The following is a 21,082-nucleotide window of genomic DNA, read 5'->3' as shown; positions in this document are numbered from 1 at the left end:
TGGCCACGATGCTCTATTTAGTGGTCTCAAAACACTCCATGCACTCCATGCTTTCCCCCTGCTGTTCCCTTAACTTATGAACACCTACTCATCCTTCAGTGTCCAAGCTCAAATGTCGCCTGCTCTGTGGAACTTTGCCCAACTCCCACAGCCAGAGCTAATTACTCCCTCCTTGGTGTTTCCATAGCAATGTGTTGATATCCTTATAGCACTCTTCATCATGGGTAAGATGGCTGTTTATGCTTTGGTTTCCCTTGTTAGATTGTGAGAACAAAAATTGTACCTTCATTGTTTTTAGCCACGGAGCTGAGAACAATACCTAGCACAATAGGCACTCAGTAAATGTTTGCTGATAAAGCAACGGGTAACACAAAGAAGAAATATGCCATACAACAGACCTGTTTCTCAGCACATCAAATCTGTAAGATAGCATTATTTTCTCCATCATTACTTTCTCCATCAACACTGCTGGTTAGAAAGAAAGGCATGCTTTTTCTTCAGTTCAGCAAGAATAGACTCGTCCTTGGATAAATAACATATCTATCCTGTCCTGCTTTCTGTTCAGAGGAATTTTTAGGCTAAGGATAGTCTTCCAGAAGTTCAGCGCCTCTCATCAACTACGTAATCAATTACAGATACAGGTACAAATACAGATTCAAACCTTGAAATTTTATAGTTTTATTTTTTTTATGCCCTTGCTTGACTAAAGATGAAGATTCCTAAATCTACAATTTTAATAATGCTGTAAGTTATTCTTGGTTTAATACAAAAAGATCACCAAGATAAACTTTAGAACAAAAACTTATGACTGGAAAAGAACAAAGCAGGGACCTCGTCTCTATGTGTCTTCTGTCCTCTGACTAAGGCCTAGTACAGTGACGAGAATACAGTACATGCTCATAAACATGAGCAGCTGTTATCTGTGACTCACTCTTTAATCTATCCAATATGTCTTACAAGTGAACAACTCCCTTCCCACCCAAATATCTTGGCAGTTAACATTAAAAGCTCCCTATAAATTCATTAACTCTATGAAAATCTATCAATAATATGGTTAGATCTATTGAGGTTATTTGAGTAGCTCTGAGTTTATTTTCGGTGTGTGTCTAAGGGGTAGGGCAGATTAAAAACAAAGCCTCTTAGTTGTTACAGGTAAAATGTGACAACAATGTCCAAATTGGAATAGGGGAACTACTATAGTCCTAGTATCCATTTCTTTACTCTTTACGACACAGAGTAGAAATAATCAATATCGCTGCTCAATCACGCACATTCTTATGAAAGTGTGTTAAATGGTTAGCTCTTTGGACTTAGAACTAAATGTTATACTTCCTTACAGCCTGCATTTAGTAGGCAATCAATCCATATCTGTGAAGGAATTAAATAACAATATACTTTATATATTCATGCAAAAATCACTCACATGGATTGGTCACTTGATTAGTTTTCCCCACAAAAGCATTAAATTCAGCCTCTTTGATGATAATAGATACTGCCTTGATATAAATGCACAGATTTCTTATGGTCTCTTGATTAAATGTTGGGAACAAAACTTTCTTTTATAGGTTTAAGGAGCACTAAAAGTAATTCTGATATATCAGTTTTCTCATTATGCACAGTTGAAAAATGAAGCCAATCTTTATCTGTTTAAACAATGACAAAGGTTTTAAACAGTTTCATGTATTAACTTACCATGTTCCAGTCTGTTTCAACTTTTCTGAACATAGATTCCATTTTCCACACACCATTTTCCCATCCAGAAATGGTTTGATTATTATTTGAAACTCGAACATAACGATCTTTCACAATATTATAACAAAGGTGAAGCTGTTTAGAAATCTTCTCATTTTCAGAGGGGATGAACATGGTTTCTTTTCTCTTAAAAAGAAAGAATTAGTTTTTCAACATGATGGAAGATGTATGCTGGGGGTGCCAAAAAAACGTACACAGGTGGACACTTTGGTCAATGCTGCTCAAGCAGTAGTTCGTTGTAATCAGAAGAGTCTGGACGCTGATGGTAACCACTTTGAGCACCTCTTGTAATTGCAGAAGTCAAACGTGACTTATATTCATCTTTTGTGACTGGTATATATTGAGTATTACAATTTTAATACAGTTTTCCTTTTTTAAAATGTACATACATTTTTTGGCACCCTCTGTACACACATATATATGGGGAGGGAGGAAGAAGGAAAAGAGAGAGAAAGAGAGAGAGAGGCTGCTATGTATAGTGTGGTAAGAGATTCCTTCAACTTAAAGATGAAAAATTCAGAAAATATTTTATAAGTTAAATATGATCACTATACTGTTGATATAGCATCAGCCACTACTAGAGAGAAAACAAGTACAAAATATAGCTCTTATATTTTTGTGATTTTGTGTTCTACCTGAATTCATTCATTTTTCATTTCTCCCATCACCATCATCTCCTAATTATTGGACTACTACAGTTCATCTTCTAAAATTGACTCCCAGTTTTCAAAGTTTACCTCTCCTATCCACACTCCATATAGTAATGAAAATGGTTATTTAAAAATGTGAATTGGGATATGTCATTTTCTTGCTTAATTCACTCCACTGACTTCCCACTGTACTTTAACTCTAAACCTTTACCAAGGCTAACAGGGCCCTATATGATCTGTCTCCTGCCTACTTCTCCAACCAGGTCTCATGTTACTCTTCCCTTTGTCTCTGTGGGAACCATGTTACCTTTCCTTTAGTTCCTCAGAAAGGCCCAGCTCATTTCTGCCTCAGGGTCTTGACACAGGTCATTCCCACTGCCTATTCTGTTCTTTCTACTTTCCATATATTTGAATCTTTCTTATCCTTCAGGCCTCAACCTAAAGTCATTTCATCAGTGTTCTTTCCTGATACCCTAAACTAGGACAGTGCCTGGGATCTTGTGTAATGACTATAAAAGTTCATGTTTTACCTTAAAATTCCAGATAAATTTTGTATTCTAGCCCCAAATAAATCTGTTTGTTTTAATGTAAAATAGTTCTCAGAGATCCTAAAATCACTGAGTGACCCTAAAGTTTGAGAGAGATGATATATTTATCCTGTATCTTTATGTGCCACTGACACAATAGTCCCTCTCCCTTAGACACGAGACATGGACATACCGTGTTTCCCCGAAAATAAGAACTAGCCAGACAATCAGCTCTAATGCGTCTTTTGGAGCAAAAATTAATATAAGACCCACTATTACATTATATTATATTGTTATGTATTATATTATATTAATTACACCTGGTCTCATATTATAGTAAAATAAGACCGAGTCTTATATTAATTAATCTGTGGTCCAAAAGACGCATTAGAGCTGACTGTTCGGCTAGGTCTCATTTTTGGGGAAACACGGTAGTAGCATTTTAGGTCAGATGATTCTTTGTTGTGGGGCTTCCTGTGCACTGCAGGTTGGTTAGCAGCATCCCAGGCCTCTGCCCACTTGATGCCAGTGGCATCCCTTCTAGTTGCAACAAGCAAAATATCTCCAGACAATGTCCCTTGGAAGGCAAAATCATGCACCTTTAAAGAACCAAGGCTCTAGTCTGTGCTAACATCTTGCTACAGTATTTACTAATCAATCAGGATGGCAGGCAATGCTTCTTTGTTGTTGTTGTTAAACATTAGATACTAGGTATTAAACAATATAAAACAAATATACAAGAACCAATTAAGAATATAAAATATCCTAGAGACACAGAAAAATATTTATATGTGTGTGTATACACATATATCATGCTCAGAATTATAAAATAGTTAACATTAAATATATGAACAAGAAGATATTTCCTAGTAGAACCTCTGATTATTATTGCCATAAAGGTAAAATAAAAAGCAGATTATTTTTAGAAATTGGTATTGTAATTATAAGTTAGTATACTCTACTTCATAGCAAGAATGTAACAACAAAGATATTTCAGAGCCTGGACATAAACCAAATGGAAATAAAATTTACAAGTAGCATTATTTTACAAAGGACAACTAATTACAAAATGGAAAAGAAAAGTATATCATGTATGCGACTGAACAAAAAATCTGCAGTAAGAATAACGTTAATATTTCATAAAATCTATTAAATCTAAGATTGAAACTATTCTTTCTGGAAACGATATCGCCAATGTTTTCTTCCTTTCCCAACTCATTTCAAGGTATAGTTCCATAGTTTTTTAGGACTGACATTTTTCAATTTACTTTAAAAATAAACATCTATTTCTAAAGAGGAAAACGACTTTTTAAATCCACAGCCTTAATATGGTCTTTGGTAATTGAGATATTAAAAAAAAATTTCAAAAGGAAAACAATCTGGGCATATGACCCAATTCATATTTTTAAAGTTTAATCAACTTACATGCCATACAAGAGGAAGCACACCCATCCATAAAAAGAAAAAGAAATGAAGACCTAAATAATATCAATGTTTTAAATTGAACACAGCTGTGAATTAAATTAGCTCTTTTAAATTGGCTTCATTTAGATTTATACTTGTAACTGCATCAGCAGTGATTTGCATTATTTGTTGAATTTAGATCTTGTAATTCTATGGCTGAACCAACACTTCCAACTGCCTGCTCAAGATGCTAGGATAAATTAAAAAGCAAACAAAGTTTACTGGGGATAATTCACAGCATTTGGACATACGCATATTCCTTTACTGGAGGAGTGAGTTGCAACAATGGCAAATTTAGAAAAAGTAGATATAAAACTTTCACTTGTTTGGAACTGTTGATATTAATACTGTGATGGGTTATCTTCCTTTCAAGCATTTTTTATTACACATCATCATAGACCTTTATATAAAATACTTTCTAGTGAGTCAACTTTAAATTCTCTAAGGGCAAAGGACAGTCTACTGTACTTTCTTACTGTCTATTACAGAGCTATTCACCTAGCCTCTAATTATAGACATTATATTTTCATGGTTCATTATTTAATTTGGAGAGGTTAATCAAGAGATACTTTAAAATAAGTTTGAAAATAGTAATCACACCAGCAGCAATAATTTCTACCCAGATATAAGAAATAAACACTTTGAACAGCTGCATTATCCAGATTCTATTATTTTCCCACTGATCTTTAAAAATGTTTCATGTGGAAAAATAAGGTAAAACAGGGCTCTTTTAAATGCATTAAAATCTTATTCTGAAAGACCTGAACAAGCACTTCTGAAGATGATATCTCCAAATTTAAAGAACAGGCATTCAATTTCATTAGCCTTTACCAAAATGCAAATTAAAATCACACCATACTAATACTATAAACCATCAGAACTGATAAAATAAAAAAGACAGACAATACCAACTATGTGTAAAGATGTGGAAAAATTTCATATACTGCTGGTGAGTGTGTAAACTGGCACAACCACTTTGGAAAACTGCTTTCCAGTATCTACTAAAGCTGAACATACTCACACTCTATTACCTAGCAATTCCACTCCTAGGTATATATCCAACTGAAATGTGTAAATATATTCACTGAAAACATGTAGATGAATGTTCACAGCAGCACAATTTTTAATAGCCCAAACCTAAAAACAACCCACATACCCATCAATAGTGGCATGGATAAGTTATATATATTCATACAATGGAATGTACAGCAATGAGAATAAACATACCATAAACATGCAGCAACAAATATGAATCTCGCTAATGTTGAGGGCAAGAAACCATTCATAAAAGGCATATAAATACTATTTCATTTATATAAAGCACAATAAGAGGTAAAACTAATCAAAAACCAGGACAATGGTTACTCTTGGGGTAGAAGGCAGTAACTAAAAGGGAACTTGGTTGTTTCTGAGGTTTTGAAGGTCTATTTCTTATTTTGGTTGGTGGTTACATGGGCGCTCAAATTGTGAAAATCTGTTAAGCTGCACACTTATATAATCTGTGTATTTTTCTGTATGTACTTCAGTAAAACTTATACTGTATAAAAATTTACCTAAGGTAAATAGAAAAATCCTATTTTAAAATGTTTTGTAAATTCTTGCCTGTGATTAGACTATGCCAATCAATTATTGGTTCTCTTCAAATGTTTACATTTTATAGTGATTGCTCTGAAAAGTTAACTGAAAGGTCATGGCCAATGCATTTTTCAATAAATAAAGAGCACAGTATAGAAAGCAGGAAAGTGAGAAGATTATCATGCTATAACGAATTAAGTACCTCTAGACCCATTTCACCTCGGGCTACTCTCCAAGCCACTGACCCAGATATTCTTCCACCAAGTTCTCCAGGTTTAGGGGTTTTGGGAGATATAAATTCAACAAGCTCCACGATTATCCTCTGAAGAAGTTCTTTTCTTCGGTTTTCTGACACAGATATTTGCCTCTGCAATTCACATTTTTTTAAAAAGTCATGAAGATTATGGGAATGTAGCGGTCCCTCTCTAAGTAAGAATATACTTAAAACATTTGTATTTTACAGAACTCTTGAAAGAAGTAACCAAGTTTACTTTCATACATATAAGTATTTGGAAAATAAAAAGGACACTGGAAAATTCAAAATAATTTTATAAAATTTATGTCAATAAATCAAACTCTCCATGAACTTTACTGTTCTAGATTTTAAATGAAGGTAGCAACTTTTGTTTTAGGCCATGATAAACTAGCTTGTTTCAGACCAACTTTCCTGCTGAGAAAAGCTAGAAAAACTGGGGAAAACACACACGTAACCACACACATACAAACACCTGTTTGCATGCAACAGAAAGCTACCAGCATAGCTGGAACTGAAGAAGCTAAGATCCCAAAGGAAGAAAGAAATTGAGGTGAAGCAAACATACTGCACCCCTTTTCCCTTCCAGGCATTTGCCAATTATTAACTGACACGAGGAGGAAAAGCTGAGAAGCCAACCACAAAATGGAGGCTCAAGTGCTGAAACACAAAGCAGAATTTTTAGCAGAAACACAATGCTGGCGAGTATACAAATTGGAGTTCAGGGTCTTCCAAGGTGAGGGGCTCTAGTAACGACTACAGTTTTCTAAGATTAGGCTCTCTGAAGCCCTGCACATGAGAAGGAAGGTGACATTCCAAATAGACTGAAACCTCACCTTGAATCTCAATCACTGACTGGATTAAGGTGATCCGTTCCTATTCTAACTGCCTCACAGAAGCAAAATTATTACTTTTTTTAAATTATGAAAACAATCCAAACAAATATAGAGTAAAAAATTTCAATACTACCAAAGGGGTATAAAATAAAACCTGAATCTTCTCTCTTGGACCCCCCCACGTCTTCCTCTCGGAAGTAGTGATTGTTAACAATTTCCTATATCTTGTTTCAGAAATTTCCACACTCGTAACTGTGAGTGAGTGTGTGTGTGTGTATTATATTCAAGCACAATTACTCTGATAAATAAGACAACATATTTTTTATGTCAAATAATACAGATATTGAAATTCTGTTTCACTGAACTTTAAGAGACGTGATGATTTAATGTAAAAAAGCACAATATTTAAAATGAGTCATCAAAATTTTCAATGAACAAAAAGACATTTAACATATTAAAATATTTTTGCTTGCAAAATAATGCTATTTAAAAAATTTAAGGGTTAAAAATTGGCTCTTGATTTTATGAAAAATTTCAAATGTCCTCTCATAAATGACAAATGCCCATCAGATACCTGTTTATTAAGTCCATTAATAGTTTCTCGAAGTACTTCTTCTTTAATCTTAGTTCTCCTGGAGATTACCTCTTCATGTTTACAAGAATATCGCCAAGTGACATCAACCACCTCAAATTACAGAATACAAATATTTAATAAGATTACAACCATCAACGTTAATTTGCTAAATACCTAGAATGTAATTCAATTCTCAAACATACTTTTTAAAATGCTATTCCTTGCTTAAAGTTTAAAAACCTGTAGAAAAATATCAAAGAAAACATGTTTCTTAAATTCATTTTCTAACAGGTACAATCCCAAGAAAGACTGTGATAAGGTGAAATTTTTAGAACATTTAGGCTTTGTAAGTTTATTTACAAAGTTCATAAAATTCAACAAAACTTTTTCCAATTTTATTGTATAAAATTTATATCATACAACTGATTTTTGACAAAAGTGCAAAAAACACTTCAATGGAGAAAAGATAATCTTTTTAACAAACTGTGCTAGAACAATTCGTTATCCATATGAAAATAATGAATTTCAATCTACACTTTGGAGTATATACACAATTAACTCATAATGGAGCACAGACCCAAGTGTAAAACTAAAAGTATAAAACTTCTAAAAGAAAACAAAGGAGAAAATCATTGTGGCTTGGGCTAGGCACAAATTTCTTAGCCACAACATCAAAGAGCATGATGCATAAAAGAACAAACTGTAAACTAGATTTCTTCTCTTCAAAAGTCATTGAGAGAATGAAAACATAAACTATAGACCAAGGAGAAAATTTTTGCAAAGCATACATCTAATAAAGGACTTGCATTCAGATATACAGAGGGTGCCAAAAAATGTATGCACATTTTAAGAAAGGAAAAAACTGTATTAAAATGGCAATACTCCATATATATCAATAACAAAAGATGAATGCAAGTCATGCATATATATCTTTTTGGCACGCCCAGTATAAAGAAACTCTCAAAACTCAAAAACAACAAAAAAACTCAATTAAAAAAAAATGGGCAAAGAGGACATGTGGACGGCAAATAAGCACATAAAAAGATGCTCACTATTATTTTTCATTAGAGAAATGCAAATTAAAACCACAGTGAGAGACAACTACACATCTATTAAAAGGGCTGAAACTAAAAAATGAGACTATACTAAGTGTTAGCAAGGACATGGAGAAACTGGGAACTCTCACATACTGCTGGTGAGAATGTAAAATGGCACAATCACTTTGGAGAACAGTTCAGCAGTTTCTTAAAAAGTTACACACACACCTACCATATGATCCAGCCATTCTACTTCTAGGAATTTAGCAAAGGGAAAAGAAAGCACGTGCCCATATAAAGAGTTGTTGTCTGAATGTTTCTAACAGCTTTATTTGAAATAATTTTTAAAAAGGGAAATACCCAAATGTCCATTAACAGGTGAATGGATAAACAAACTATGGTATATCCATACAATGGAATACTACTCAGCAATCAAAAATAATAAACTGTTGATACATGAAAACACATGGATGAAACTCAAAATAATTATACTGAATAAAAGAAACCAGAACCCCCCCCACTCTCTCCCCACCTAAAAGAGGATATAGATGCTCCTTAACATGTGATGGGGTTACATCCCAATAAATCCATCAAGTTGAAAATATCGTAAGTTGAAAATGCACTTAATACTAGTACACTATAGAGTATTGGTTACTTATCCTTGTGATCGAATGGTTTACTGGGAGTTGAAGCTCGTTGCCACTGCCCAGGATCATGAGAGAGTACAGAATTGCATATCACTAGCCTAGGAAAAGATCAAAATCCAAAATTCAAAGTACAGTGTCTACTGAATGTGTATTGCTTTTGTACCACTGTGAAGTTGAAAAATTGTTAAGTCGAACCATCATTTAGTTAAGAGTCATAAGCAGGACCATCTGTATATTATGTGATTCCATTTATATACAAGTCTAGAAATGCAGATTAATCTATCATGACAGAAAGCAGATCCACGGTTACCTGGACAGAAGCAAGAAGCAGGGGTAACAGGGGACGTAAGGAAATTTCCAGGAATAGTGGATAGTTCACTACCTTGATTTTGTAAAGGTAATTTCATGGCTGTATATAAATGACAACATTTATTAAATTGTACACTTTAAATATATGCCACTTCTATATGTCAATTACACCTTCAAAAGCTGTCAAAAAATTGTATTTTATTCTTAGAAAAAAACTTTTCTCTTATGCCTTACCTCATCTTTAGAAAACGCTATGACATAGCAAAGCTTCTTGCCCCACCCTATTTCATAAAGGAGTGGTTTGTCACAGACATCTTCACATGCATCACAGTGCAGCCACCGCTGTTGAGAAGGAGAATAGACTTCTGTCCAGACATGGTCTACGCAAGTGAGAGAAAGTAAAATGAAAAACGGGAGAAAAAAGTTTATAAAACTAGAATGGCTTCCAATAACTAAATACAAACTCCTAAGATAAAAATGACATAATAAAGTTATCTGCAATATTATAAATTTTAGTTCATAAGACTGAACATTTTGTGGCACACAAGACTCTAGAACACGTGTTTTCTGTCTCTTTGAAATGCTTCAAGCCTGCCAGAGCTGCGGCGGGTTCAGGTCCCAGCACAACCTCCTCTCCCGGGACTGAGTTGCAAGGCCTGATGTCCACATCTCTTCCCTGGGCTTGGAGCCACCACAAAGCCTAATACGCTTGATCTGGGCCTGGGCACATGGAGCTCTAGCACCCAGGCGGAGAGCCACAGGGCTCAGGCACCCTCTAAGGGTGTTGGCAAGCAGCTGCCGGAGTACAGGCAGTGGTGGTGGACACAAGTGGTGTGGGCAAGAGTGCGCTGACCATCCAGCTGAACCATGAGTGCTTTGTGGAAGACCATGACCCCACGATCCAGGATTCCTACTGGAAAGAGGTGACCCTGGGTGAGGGGGGCTGCATTCTGAACATGCTGGACACGGCAGGGCAGGCTGCTCCTAAGGCCCTGTGTGACCAGTGCTTGACTGTTGGGGATGGTGTGCTGTGTGCCTTCACCCTTGACAACCCCTCCTCTCTGACGCAGCTGCAGCAAATGCGGGCTACCTGGGGTCCTCACTACACCCGGCCCCTCGTCCTTTTGGGCAACCAGTGCGACCTTGTGGCTGGTGTCAGAAATATTCACACTGCTGCAATAGACCTCGTGAAGAGCTGGGGGGCCCCCTTCGTGGAGATCTCAGTGAAGACACAGCAAGGTGTAGAAGAGGCCTTTACCCTGCTCATCATGAAATCCAAAGGGCCCAGGAGGCCATGGCAAAGGAGGCCGAGGCAAAATCAAGTGGGCATATGGGTTGGCACCGTAAGTCCACGTGCCATGGTGGCTGTGCCGTGGCCTGAAAGTCTTTGTCAAGAAAAGAAGACCTTCCCTCAGGCCTGGGTGGTGGTTCCTTGGAATGAGACCCCTGAGCAACTAGCTCTGTGGGGCACGGGGTGTACTAGAGATAGATGGACCCTTTTTCTGGGGGTTTTTTGTTTGGTGATGGGCTTTTTGATAATGTGGGGCATATTACTGTTGGTTATATTCTGTCAAGTTGACAGATTCTGTGCAAAATTCAATAAATGGTGTTCTCAGGTTTGAAAAAAAAAAAGAAATCCTTCAAAATGTTTTTGGACTATCTCCTTTAATACAGTTAGTTTTAGGCTTAATTGAAAATAATGTGAGCTGTAACTTTTAAAAAGGTGAACAAACTGAACAATAACATCAAAAACACAGGGATCAGTATGCTAATGTGAAGAAGTTAATGCCACTTGAAAATACAGTCTCTCTTGACCTTTAAAACTCACAACCAGCAGGGGGTCTAACAGAGGATGTTGGTTATTGATGTTCTATATTTGATTGTAAGAGAGCGATAACTATAAATGGAGGTTTCACTGTTTTATAAAAAAACAACAGAAACACAGGTAACACTCTAAGAGCAATGAAAACTTTTGAACATGTTGATAACACATGAATCATTTCTAGATAAGGACAATATAAATATTTCACATGGCTTTTATTACCTGTTTTGTGTATTAAGATTACTAAATCTGTTATGCTAATCCCTACAAAAATCAAGATTTCTATGGCACATTATTACACACGTTCTTATCCATACAGAAACAGCATTACTAAAGAAATGTCATGGTAAATTAATAAAAGAATGTTTACAGTACAAAGTACTAGGTAAAATGCTAGGTGTACTACAAAAATCTTGTGGTTTTCACAAAAAAAACCTGTGAAGTTGGTATTATGGTTATTTTACAAAAGGCCAATGCAAGCTCAGTCTAACAAGGCTAGAAAGTCACAGAAAATAACGAGCCCAGACTAAACCCAAAGCCTTACATCTGCAAAGCCCCACGACTCTGCTCATACCACGTTTTGTACCTGTGTAATCCCAAACATAGCGAGCCTCAAACCCAAGGGCTCGGCAGCACAGGGTGAAACAGTTGGCCCACTCGCCACACCGTCCGCGTCTCGTTTCCAACAGCTTCTCAGGGTTATTATACCTGGTTTAAAACAACAGCAAAAGCTTTGACCCATTATCAGAAAAAAAAGAAAGGCATTTTACAGAATTTATATTACCTTTGTGCTAAATAGTAATATTTCTTAATTTCATATTCTTAATGATTAAAGAGCCTAGAATATGAGGCATTGGGCTAAAATCTTTGGTAAAAAAAAAATGATTATAGTGGTATAGCTTTCAAGGAGTTTACACAGAAAGGACTTGTACAGATAACTTTAATACATGGCAGAACGTGATACCAACCATAAAATAGGTCAGAGTCAGTGTTAGGGGAGAATGATTGGGGAGGAGAGCTTGTATTTGAACTGGGCCTTGAAGGACAGACAGGATTTGCACAGGCAGACATTCTCCAGGAAATCTCCTTGGAGCATTAGTATTATTCTAACAAGTGGTATAATTAGCTCATTGTATTTAAAAGGTAAACAACTCTACCAGACTACTCAACAAAGCTCTTAAAGCTTAGCTGGACTCAGTTTTACTTAAGATACTATCTTTTTCTCTAACAATCATTTCGATTGAAATTTTATTCTCCTGAACTACTTAAAGGTGCTTGCTAATTTGCAAGTTGTTTTTTAAAAGATGTTTGCAATGTCTCCAGTGATGAGATTATCACAAAACTAGAGAAACCACATTTTGCATATTGTGTTGAGAAAGACTTTGAGCAGATAAAGCTGAACAGGAAAAGTGCCCCAGCTGAACAGAGATGTCAGTCATGAGCCTGGGAGGGAAGGAAACAGTGTATGAACTAGCTTTGCAATAAGTTCGTCTCAAGCAGATGCTCTTTCTTCCTTTTTTCCATTTATTCTTTCCTTTAGTTTTCTTTTCCTTTGAATGAAACATATACTACATTCAAACTATGTATACATACATATGAGAGAGAGAGAGAGAGAGAGAGAGAGAGAGAGGTATAAATGAACACGTAACACTTCATCAAGTTAAAAAAATGGCACTTTAGAAATACCTCGAGACCTGAGAGTATCCCAATTTCAGTCCCCTCTCTACTCCACACCTCAAACCTGCATAACCATTACCTTGAATTTGGGATTTATCAAGGCTTTATTAGTTTACTGGATTTGTATGGAGTCCACTTTTCCAAGTTTTTAAAATGTTTTTTAACTTGGCAAAGAAATCATCAGAACGCATAGAATGCATTTTGAGATTATGTTTCATGACGTTTGTGAAATTCATCCACGTTGGTACATGTAACTGAAGTTAATCAATTTTAATCACTCTGCTGCAGAGTATTTAATTTTATCATTATGCCATATTGCAAATAATGCTCTACAAACATTCTTTTATATACCTTCTGGTAAGGACAGGCATAGGAGCAGAATTTCTGTCTTTAATGATAAGTTTCTTCAATGTTAAAAGAAAATGTCAAATTGTTTCCCAAAATGGCTGTGCCAATTTATAGTCTACCAGCAGGGCAGAATTCTCTTGTTCTCTCTCTCTCATATCTACATAAATACCTCATATCCTCAGATATACAACTTTTTGGCCAAATTAGAAATATAAAGTATCTTACTGTAGTCTTAATGATTGCCAGTAAGGTTGAATATATTTTCATGTTTTTCAAAAATTGTGGTGCAATTCTGTCAAACATCTGTTCTTTTCTTTTGTGCATTTTTCTATGTAGTTGTTTGTTATTTTCTTCCAGATTTTCAGCAATTCTTTATATGTTCTAGACATAATACACATTGTGACACAATTCTGTCATAAATCTCTTAATGTCCTTTCTGAATTTTCTATGTTTCCTTATCATCTTATTGATTTATAACAATTCTTTATATATTTTAGACATAAACCTCATGTCAGTTAAATGTGTTGCAATATCTTCTAGATTGTGCATTTTTCCTACACCCTTTATGAAGTCTTTAATTGTAATTTAAATTTTGCCAATAATGGGTTATTGCATTTTGTTTTTCTAAAATTATTTTTATTTTCAATTACACTTAACATTCAATATAATTTTATATTAGTTTCATGTGTACAGCATAGTTGTTAGACATTTATATAATTTACGAAGTTAAGCTAAATGAATTTATAATTTAGGTAATTAATTGAAAAAAGTTATAAATTTACATTAAGAACAGAATTACAGCATCCTATGCCTTCCTCTTCTGTATACTACGTGTGCCAAGTTGAATGACCAGTGTCTCCTCTAATTAAGTGTTCATCATCCCAACCCTATACAGAGAATAACGAAGAGTAAATGAAGCAAATGTTTAGAAGGGAAAAGAGTAATACTTTGTATAAATCTCTTTGCTAGCCTGCGTCCTTCCACACTGCATTATCAGTTCATATTTAACTGCCTAGAAAGAATTTATGAGTGGGATTTAATTATATACACCTCTTATCTTCAAATCTTTGCCTGTGCGAACATATGCTAAAAGAAAAAATAACTTGTACAAATTTTAGATAATTACTGGATACTGGATTCTGTTTAGCCTACATTCTGTATATCATAGGGATGTTTCTTAGTCAGGACTGAGTTCCTAAGCCCTCCAAATCAGGTATTTCAAAAACCTGGTGTCTTGTCTTGCCTGATGTTACAACTAAACTACAAATATTGCCATTTAAGTAAATCTGAAGAGGCTTGGAAATTAAAGCATGGAAACAATTAATTGAAAAATTCAAATTTGCTTAGTTTAAAATTTAGAGATATGAGAGTAGGTAAGGTTGGGCAAGAGAGGCATCTAATTAAAACAAAATTCTGAAATTTAAAAATATATATGTATATATGATGATACTAGACTTTTACCTTCCATATTACCATCTGATGATTACTTTAAGTGTATCATTACCTTTACTATCATAATTATCATTATTATTAATGTTGTTAGTATTATTTTTATGTACTCTCAAGTGTTATTATTAAAGTTATCAGAAAGTTAAATTTTATATATTAAAACAAGAACAATACAAGATTTACAGCATTAAATGTGCTAGGACTACACTCGATTTATATTCGACAGCAGGAGTCAACAAACTTTTCCTATGAAAAGACAGACAATAAATATTCTAGACTTTGCAGGTAATATGATCTCTGTTGCCAGTACTCAACTCTGCCACTGTAATGTAGAAACACTTATAGACTATTCATAAATGAATCAGCATGGGTGTATCACAATAAAACTTTATTTACAAAAATAGGACATGGGCTGGATTTAGCCTGCCAGCCATAGCTTGCTGACCCGTCCTAGAGGAATATATTCCTAATAATTAAAATGAAGACAAAAAGTTCATTTAATAAAAATTCTCTTCTAACCATTTTATTAAGAGATTACTCTGACTGTATCGTCCAGTGGATACCCACCTCGGGAATCGATTGCTGAACTGGCATGCATCACAATAATGATCTTCTACTCTGTTTGCACCCCACTTCAGCTCATCATCATTGGGAAACAATGCTTCACCTCTAGACTTAGTATGACCACCACATTTGCTGCACAAAATGTCATTCACCCATTGAAAAAATTCTTCCTTAAACCAGTGTAAAAGCTCCAGCAAAAGAAAATCCTCCTCACTTATATTAGTACCTGAGAAGTTAAAACAGAACCAAGTAAGAGCTAAAGCTGACAAAAACTAAAAATATCCACATATTTTATTCTCAAATATTAATGGAAATATATGAAATTACAGGATGATCTAGAAAGTTTGCACAAATATTGATGCAAGAACTGTCAGTATGTTGTGACCTAGGCTGAAACACAGTAACATAATACACTGCACATTTAGAACAATAGGATGTTGACCACTCTGTACCCTCTAACTGACATTACCCATTAACGTGTAAGCTGAACACAGCATCTCTCAGAGAACTATGGTCAGTTTGGAATTCATCTGGAAAACACATGGGCGGTGAGAAAAAAAGTCTAATTTTGAAAAACACTTTCAAATGACTATATTAAATCTTTTATCAGGTTGATGTGCAAGTAAATATGAGACTATCACAAAACTACAGGCAGAAATCACAAAATTCCAGACACTTTAAAAAAATCATTCTATTAGCGCTTTAACTATACATAATCCACCCATGGATACTCACCACAAAATACATAAAAACATGGCCATGTCTGCACTGTATACAACAACCTTAGCAAATAAGCATGACATATAATATTATATCCACTTTATCAATAAAGATTTTTCTTGAACATATTCAAGAGCGTGGTATCTTTGGAATGAAGGAAGGGGTGGGATATCTAGGAGACCTATATAGGGGCTCTCATCTCCACATTTAATGTTTTATTATTTAAAAATGATATATGAAGGAAATATATGGCATAATGTTAAGATCTAATAAAATTTGATGATCATAGGTGTTTGATATATTATACTCTATTGTCGTTTGATATATTTCAAAATAAAAACTACACGAAAAAACTACAGAGACTATAAAAAGGCCAAACATATATTATTTCCCTGGAGGAGAAAACTCAAAATTCCAAAGCTGTTAATTCTCCACATCAATCTGTAATTTAATGCAATCTTAACTAAAATTATAAAATAACTTTTCATAAAATTTTACACGCTAACTGCAAAATTCCTGTGAAAGAAAAAAATGCACAAAATAGTCAACATAACTCTGAATAAGAATCATGAGATAAATGTCTACTACATATCAAAACACATAAAAAAAATTCTAATAATTAGAATACCGTGATATTGGTGTAGACAGATCAATGAAACAAAAGAAAGAGTCCTGAAAGACAGATTTCTAAGTGACACACAGTATTTAATAAAATTAGCCTTTCAAAGTAGTTATAAAAGAATGGACTGTTCAATGAATGATATTGGGACAAGTAGCTATCAAAATATCAGATTCCTACTGTACTTCATTCATCCTTACGTATATAAACATATATATATATAGAGAGAGGAAATACAATAAAAGTAATAGAAGTTACAAAAGAATATGTTTCTGACTTTGGAGTAAAGAAGGCCTTAAGTGAGACAGAAACCGTAAAATAATGAAAAAATTAAATTTTCTTATATTAAAATTTATAACTTTGCATTTCAAAATATACACTAAGTGAAATTAAACAAAGAACACTGGGAGAACGAAATGTAACATGTCTAACAAAGAAAAGTATCCAGAATATATAAAGAACTTCTACAAATCAGTAAGAATATTAACAAACCCACTGGAAAAATTCAAAAAGTCCATAAAAGAAATTCAATAATTTCATTAAGTGGAAACCAATACTCTCAGACACTTCTGGTATAAAGTGGAAGGCAATTTGTTTGGCAGGATCGATTACACTATAAAGGTATCACATATCCATGGCACTTTTATATCTATTTTAGGGAAACATTTGTGCATGGATACCAGGAAGCATGCTTTACAAGAATCTTCACTGCAGCAGCATTCAGAATAGAGAAAAATGATGAAACAACAAACAAAAAAACCAACAAAAAACCAACAACTCAATGCCGTTCAATAGGGAACTGTACAAATAATAGCAAATGCATACTAAAGAACACTATGGAGAGTTAAGAAGATATATAAGACATACTAGTAAATGAAAAAACACCAAGGAGCAAAAGATACATGGGATAAATTGTATGCAAACCCACACAACTTAAACTTTTTTTTATACAGATAACTGTACACAGAAAAAGAGATGAAAAGGAACACATCACATGATAACAGCTGCTACCTGTGAAAGAGGAGTAGGAATGATTGGCAGGGAGAGTTTAGCTTTTCCTGTATAATATGAAAGTTTTCCAATAAGAAGATACTCATGAATGTTAGATTAAAAACGAACTTTTAGAAATACAGCACTGCCATCCTCTTTCTCTTTAGGAGTCCCTACAGCAGCCAGTGATCTTTGTAAAAATGGTAGATTATGTCATTCAAAACCCTGCAACAGGTTTCCATTTCATTCAGAGTACAATTCAAAGTCTCTACTGTTGTTCTTTCAGCTGGCCCACTGTGGTCCACTTTGGGGGAAGAACAGCCCCCCAAAAGATACCTACATGCTAACTCCTAGAGCCTGTGAATGTTATAATAGGCGGCAAAAAAACAAAACAAAAAAAAACCGGTCATTGCAGATATTTTGAAATGCGCAGATTCTCCTGAATTATCTGGGTGAGCCCTAAATGCAATCAATCACGTCTCCTTACAAGAGGGAAGCAGAGTGAAATTTTACACACATGGAGGAGAAGGAGATATGAAGGCAGAGTAGAAAGAGATCTGAAGATGCTAGTCTTGAAGACTGAAGTGATGCAGTCGTCAGCCAAAGATTGCAGGCAGCCACCGAAAGCTGCAAGCGGCAAGGAAAAGATTCTCCCCCAGAGCCTCCGGAGGGAGTGTGGCCCTGCTGACACCTTGACCAACTGCTCTAGACTGACTGTGGACTAGTTTGAGAGTAAGAAATGCAGCTTTGGGAGGGGAGCTCTCTCTTTTGTGGATTTTTCTAAGAATCCACCAGGTTCTCATGGTGAAGAACCAAAAAAATAGACCCCCTTATGGATGTGGTAAGGAGAGGGGAAGAGCGAGTTGAAAAGAACAGCCAGAGCATCCACAATTAAGATCTACTCTCCAGGGAAAGAGATTTCACCAGAGCCTTATCTGAAGTGGGGAAAGGGCACTTCCCTGACTTCACCCCCCTCTAGCCTTCCTATTTCACATATGGGGGGAAAAAGTTAAGAAAGACTTAAGTTCACAGGCCCGCTAAACACTGAGATTTAATCAGAAGATTACAGAATACTTCTGTTCCCCTTTCCTTACCACCACACCAACAGGCCTCCAGTATAAAAACAGTAGATTACACCTAAAAGATCTGTAGAATGCAGACTTTTAAGGGGGAGTTTTTAGGGAAGCCCAAAGACAACAAGGGAGACAACGTAAATCTTACACAGAAGGCCTGTTTACCACAGTTCCTATTATGCATTACATCATGTCTACCTTTTAGCAAAAAATTACAAGGCGTGCTGAAAAGCAAGAAAAAATAGTCTGAAGAGCTAAAGCAAGCATCAGAACCATTAAGACATGGCACAGATTTTGGAGTTAACAGGAAATTTAAAATAACTATGATTAATATGTTAGGGGCTGTAATGAAAAAAGACAACATACAAGAACAGATGGATAATGTAAGCAGAGGGATGGAAACTAAAAACTATCTAAAGGAAATGCTAGAAATCAAAAACACTGTAACAGAAATGAACAACGCTGTTTTATGGGCTCCTCAGGAGACTGGATACAGCCAAGGAAAAGAATCAATGAGCTTGAAGATAGAGCAATAGAAACTTCCCAAACTGAAAATCAAAGAGAAAAAAAAAAAAAAAAGAATGAGGGGCAAAACAATAGAACATCCAGAACATCTAACACCTGTGGGAAATTGAGTCACAGAGATAAATAAAAGTAAAATGGAATACTTTCACTTTGGAATACCAGAAGGAAGAGAAAAAGGGGCAGAAGAAATATTTGATGTAATAATGGCCAAGAATTTTCCAAAATTAGTAAGACACCAAACCACAGATCCAGGAAGCTCAGAAAACACCAAGAAAAATACCCAAAAGCCACACCTAGGCATATTACATTGAAAGTGCAGAGAACCAAATACAAAGAGAAAATCTTGAATGAAGCTGGAGATGGGGCGTGAGTGTGGGGGAAACCTTACATAAAGAGAAATAAGGATAGGAATTACATCAGATTTGTGGTCATAGACAATGCAGGCAAGAAGAGACTGGAGTAAAATAGTTAAACTATCTTTGAAAGAAAAAAAACCCCACCAACCTAGAATTCTATATTCCACCTCTGTTATCCTTCAAATGTGAAAGAAAAACAAACACTTTATCAGGCAAAGAAAAACCAAGGGAATTCAACTCTAGCAGACCGACCCTGAAAATAAATTTTAAAATCAGTTCTTCAGGAAGAAAGTAATGACATAGGTCAGAAACTTGAATCTACATAAAGGAAGAGTGTTGTAGGAGGAGTAATGGAAGCAAATAAAATCTTTCAGTTTTCTTATTCTTACTTGATGTAAAAAGTTAACTGTTTAATTAATAACAATAGCAATATACAGATGCTCCGTGACTAACGACAGGGTTACATTCTGAAAAACACATTATAAGCTGAAAACATGCTATGTTGAAAATGCGTTTAATACACTTAACCTACTGAACATCATAGCTTAGCCTAGCCTACTTTACACATGCTCAGACACTTACATTAGCCTATCTCAGGCTAACGAGAGGCAAAGCTATCGCACTGCTGCTATCCAGCATCACGAGGGTGTCATACTACATTTCACTAGACTGGAAAAAGATCAAAATCCAAAATTTTAAGTAGGGTTTCTACTGAATTGTGTATTGCTTCTGCACCATCATAAAGTAAAAAACTTGTAAGTCAGACCATTGTTAAGTTGGGGACCATCTATATTGGGTGATTATAGCATATGGATAAGTGAAATAAATGATAACAATGTTATAACGGATGGGAAAGAATTGGGACAATTTTATTAAAAGGTATCTGCACTATACATGAAGCAGTATAGCTTTTTTTTTTTAGGCTAGGAAGATTTTATTTATTTGTTTCAGGTGTACAAAACAACATAATGATTAGACATTCAGATGCCTTACAAAGTGATAACCCCAACAAGTCTACTACCTTTCTGACATTATATATAGCTATTATAATACCATTGACTATATTCCCTATGCTGTATTTCACATCCTATGACAACACACACACACACTTATTGTTGACATTCAATATTATATTAGTTTCAGGTATACAGCATAGTGGTTAGGCATTTATACAACCTATGAAATGATTCCTCCCAAAAGTCCAGTACCCATCCGACATCCTATATAGTCTTTACAACATTATCTACTATATTTCCCACACTGTATTTCACATCCCTGTGACTATGTTGTAACTATCAAGTTGTACTTCCTAATC

General features: G+C 35.1%; 1 protein-coding gene and 1 pseudogene across 3 annotated transcripts in view; one reads left to right on the top strand and one right to left on the bottom strand.

The window, feature by feature from the left end:
- NGLY1 (N-glycanase 1) overlaps positions 1-21,082 on the bottom strand; it is a 50,796-nt gene that overhangs the window by 6,448 nt on the left and 23,266 nt on the right. For all 3 annotated transcript variants that reach the window (XM_019745281.2, XM_019745279.2, XM_019745280.2), the window contains 6 exons: positions 15,488-15,710; positions 12,033-12,154; positions 9,859-10,004; positions 7,632-7,742; positions 6,171-6,335; positions 1,693-1,878 (listed from right to left, as the gene is read on the bottom strand). In XM_019745281.2, coding sequence (XP_019600840.2) covers positions 1,693-1,878; positions 6,171-6,335; positions 7,632-7,742; positions 9,859-10,004; positions 12,033-12,154; positions 15,488-15,710 — 953 coding nt within the window. The remainder of the gene's footprint in view (positions 1-1,692; positions 1,879-6,170; positions 6,336-7,631; positions 7,743-9,858; positions 10,005-12,032; positions 12,155-15,487; positions 15,711-21,082) is intronic.
- On the top strand, positions 10,285-12,023 carry LOC109454518 (GTPase ERas; annotated as a pseudogene).

Source organism: Rhinolophus sinicus, linkage group LG10 (genome assembly GCF_036562045.2).
Source record: "Rhinolophus sinicus isolate RSC01 linkage group LG10, ASM3656204v1, whole genome shotgun sequence".
NCBI classification, from domain to species: domain Eukaryota; kingdom Metazoa; phylum Chordata; class Mammalia; order Chiroptera; family Rhinolophidae; genus Rhinolophus; species Rhinolophus sinicus.
The sequence above is the reverse complement of the archived record's forward strand: the minus strand, read 5'-3'. Positions and strand labels throughout refer to the sequence as shown.